At 39.8% G+C, this 3,945-nt stretch overlaps 1 protein-coding gene across 1 annotated transcript; it reads left to right on the plus strand.

Moving 5' to 3' along the window:
• Positions 1-523: 523 nt before the first annotated feature.
• On the plus strand, positions 524-3,627 carry LOC120055472 (leptin receptor gene-related protein-like). The gene is made up of 4 exons (XM_039003331.1): positions 524-1,159; positions 2,330-2,405; positions 2,691-2,877; positions 3,159-3,627. Exons 1-4 carry the CDS (start codon positions 1,144-1,146, stop codon positions 3,267-3,269), a joined length of 390 nt encoding a protein of 129 aa, XP_038859259.1. The 5' UTR covers positions 524-1,143; the 3' UTR covers positions 3,270-3,627.
• The last annotated feature ends 318 nt before the right edge of the window (positions 3,628-3,945 follow it).

Here is a 3,945-nt window from a genome sequence, read left to right on the forward strand (position 1 = left end):
TTCCCGTAAACGCTGTCGCGAATCCACGCCCATGTAGTCGTCTATTGGTTATTTAGTAAATCAATAAAGTGGAAACAACAGCACGTTTTTACGTTCTGGAACTTTCAACTGTACGGAAACGGGGCTGTACTGAACGGTCAGTTAAAAAACGGGGAGGTGTTGGGTTGAGGGACACTGTCAGCATGGCCACTCACTTTTAAAGACGTCAGTCATTGCTTCATGCCACACCACGCCACACGCACCAAACCAACCGGAACAAGCGTATCTAAAAATCTGTTCAAGAACGTAAAATAACATGTTGGTGTAGTACAGTACAAACCGTTCCACAAAGTAGAAAGCGTTCAAGCGAACTGAACGCACCCAGAATTAACCATTGTTGGCAAGCAATAAATATTTCAGAACAACTATGACTGAATTATTATCCTTACACTTTCAAAAATACTAGTCGAATAAGACATGGGAGAGATGACGAATTTTGGCAGAGATTTATTTATAGACTAATACAAAAAATCAGTAGCGGATTTGGGTACTGGCGAAATGGGCAAATGTAGTAATGTAGGCTAAACTGACAAAGGAGCAAAGAGCAGAAATCTGAACTAGCAAGCAAGTCGCAGCAATGAAGAACACGAAGGGGGGAGAATTCTGGCAGGGGGGAGATTTTCGGCACAACACCGGAAAGCCATGCTTTGTTATGATTCTGAGTGGCCACAAAGCTAGGAACAATGAAGCATGTGGGGCATCGTAGGTGGCTCGTTCCAGCTAGTTTTATCTTGTTCTTCATAACATGTCTTGTTTTGACTGATTTCATGTTAATGCTAATATGGAGAAAACTCACTAGCTAACTAACCAACACTGTAACGATGTATTTAAGAGACAAGTGTTCATTGTGTAAATTTATTTTTTGTTTTCAATAAACATTAGGAGACGAAATATAGTTTACACGTTGTCAATAATATAAGCCAACCGTGTCTGAATTGCCCCATTGTTGCGCACGCGTCGGTATTGGAAACAGCTCCTTTAAGAAAGTCATTTGAAGCAAAGAAAAAGTTCAAAGGAGGAAATAGGAAGTCAGTCTCGAATGTCAACACAACAAACAAAGCACAAAGAAGAGGAACGGACAGAAAATTTAAGACGTTTAAGACAATGGCGGGTATTAAAGGTAAAAAAATAAATATGTACTTGCTCTACAAAACTCTTTAACTTGTTTCCATAAAATGTTTTCCCGCCACTGGTAAGTCAAGTGTAACATTGTCTGTATCGAGTCAACGTACGACCACTCGTTACTGTCACATATCACGTTTGGTTTGTGGTGATACATTGACCGTGCACTCAGTGGTGGAAAATGTACTCAATTGTCATACTTGAGTAAAAGTAAAGATACCTTAACAGAAAATGACTCAAGTAAAAGTGAAAGTCGCCCAGTAATTACTACTTATGTAAAAGTCTAAAATTATTTGGTTTTAAATATAGTTAAGTATCAAAAGTATTTGTAATTGCTCAAATATACTTAAGTATCAAAAATAAAAGTATAGATCGTTTCAAATTCCTTATATTAAGCAAATATTTTTATTTACGGGTATCCAGGGGCACACTCCAACACATAATTGACAAATTAAGCATTTGTGTTTCGTGAGTCCGTGCGTCCGCCAGATCAGAGGCAGTAGGGATGGCCAGGGATGTTCTCTTGATTAGTGCGTGAATTTGACAATTTTTATGTCCTGCTAAGCATAAAAAATGTGAAGAGTACTTTTTGGTGTCAGGGAAGATTTACGGAGTAAAAAGTACATAATTTTCTTTAGGAATTTAGTGAAGAAAAAGTTGTCAAAATATAAATAGTAAAGTACAGATACTCCAAAAAATTACTTAAGTAGTACTTTAAAGTATTTTTACTTAAGTACTTTACAGCACTGCATGCATGTTTATTTGTCCAGTATTGAAATATAACAAAAGCATACAAATGACTTGTGAATTTCCCAACATTGATAATTTCACAATAGAGGGGGGTGGAAGCCAATCCACATTGAAAACTGTCAACCAACTCTTGCTTGAGGGACTACCAAAGATAAGATAATGTAACTTAATTGTGTCCGTAACATTTGTCTTTTTATTTACTTTCATGATGGCAGAACCGTATTATTAGTATAATACACTGTTATAAGTTGCATATGTCATAACCCTGAGTATTTGAAATAGCCTACTTAACTCCCTTGCCCTGGATGGGACATTTGGCTCCTTAGAGTGGTAGACTATTGAGTGGAATCTATCTTGCTAAGTACCCTGTCTCTAAAGTTATAACTACCTCAACATTTCTGTTTTTGTCATCCTATAGCGCTGGTTGGGTTGTCCTTCGGTGGAGCCATTGGCTTGACATTCCTCCTGTTGAGCTGTGCCTTGGAGCAATATGGGTACGTATTTGCCCCCTACCTCTGAAATCTGTGAGACACTCTTGCTAAATTGGACAACATGTGGAAGTTAACTATATAACTAACTGCGATGCAATGCCTATATTAGTGTCATGTTTTTCGCCAGGGTGGTTAGTGGGTTGGAGCAGTGGTTAGTGGGTTTGCATGTGGGCTGGGTGACCTGGATTCGAGACCCACAAAAGGTGTTACACTGATGGCGTTTGCTATGTTCTGAATCTGTGACAAATAAACTAGATGAATGTTAACACAACTGATTTGTTTTCACAGGGTGTACTGGCCCCTCTTCGTCCTTTTCTTCTACATACTCTGTCCTATCCCCACCTTTATATCCAGAAGGCTCAGTGATGACAGTGATGTGGCCAGCAACGCATGCAGAGAGCTGGCATACTTCCTCACTACGGGAATTGTGGTATCTGCGTTCGCGCTTCCCATCATAATGGCCCGGGGTGCAGTAGTGAGTCCTGATATTGTCAATGGCCAATGACTGTCATGTGTTGGGTTTAGTTGCTTTATGCCATGAATAACTGCTTCAGGGTCAGTTTAAGTTTACAACTTTCGCTAGTTGTGTCCTATCTAGGTTGTGTTCATGTCACACGACAGAAAACATTTTCAAATGTTTTGCAACGGAGAATGAAAATGAACCTTTCTTATTTGACAAGTCCATGTAGTACATCCCTGTTTCAGTTCGTTTTCTTCTGTTTGGTGCCCAATGAACATTATCCTGTTCTCTTGCAGATCCAGTTGGGGGCCTGTGGCCTGGTGATGGCCGGCAACGTTGTCATCTTCGTCACCATCCTTGGCTTCTTCCTGGTGTTTGGAGGGGAAGACGACTTCAGCTGGGAGTAGTGATAGACCGTCTGTGAATCTCTGGCCAAACAGAGCCACAATCCCAAATGGACCCCTAGACCCTATGCACTTGTGGAGATCTGAGAGGATTTGACAGGTGTAAGTAATATGGTAATAGCTCCATCTTGCCCTCTGATAGGCTTGCTAGGTGGAAGTTTCACCATACCAGTCAAATCTTCTCTGATCTCCACAAGTGCATGTGGTGTAGGGTCTAGGGGTCGATTTGAGATTAGGCAATGTGAAGAGGTATGCTTAGGTATAAGCATGTGGTGAAATATCACCAAGGGAAGAGTGGTTGTTTCTGGACAGGACCCACCTCTCTACAATCATGTATGTATGTATGTATGCATGTATGCATGTATGCATGTATGCATGTATGCATGTATGCATGTATGTATGCATGTATGCATGTATGTATGCATGTATGCATGTATGCATGTATGCATGCATGCTACAAAACTATAGTTTGTTAACAAGAAATTTGTGAAGTGGTTGAAAAATGAGTTTTAATGACTCCAACTGTATGTATGTATGCACATGCATGCATGCATACAGTTGGAGTCATTAAAACTCATTTTTCAACCACTCCACAAATTTCTTGTTAGCAAGTTATAGTTTTGGCAAGTCAGTTAGAACATCTACTTTGTGCATGACACAAGTAATTTTTCCAACAATT

Source organism: Salvelinus namaycush, chromosome 11, assembly GCF_016432855.1.
Source record: "Salvelinus namaycush isolate Seneca chromosome 11, SaNama_1.0, whole genome shotgun sequence".
Classification (NCBI taxonomy): domain Eukaryota; kingdom Metazoa; phylum Chordata; class Actinopteri; order Salmoniformes; family Salmonidae; genus Salvelinus; species Salvelinus namaycush.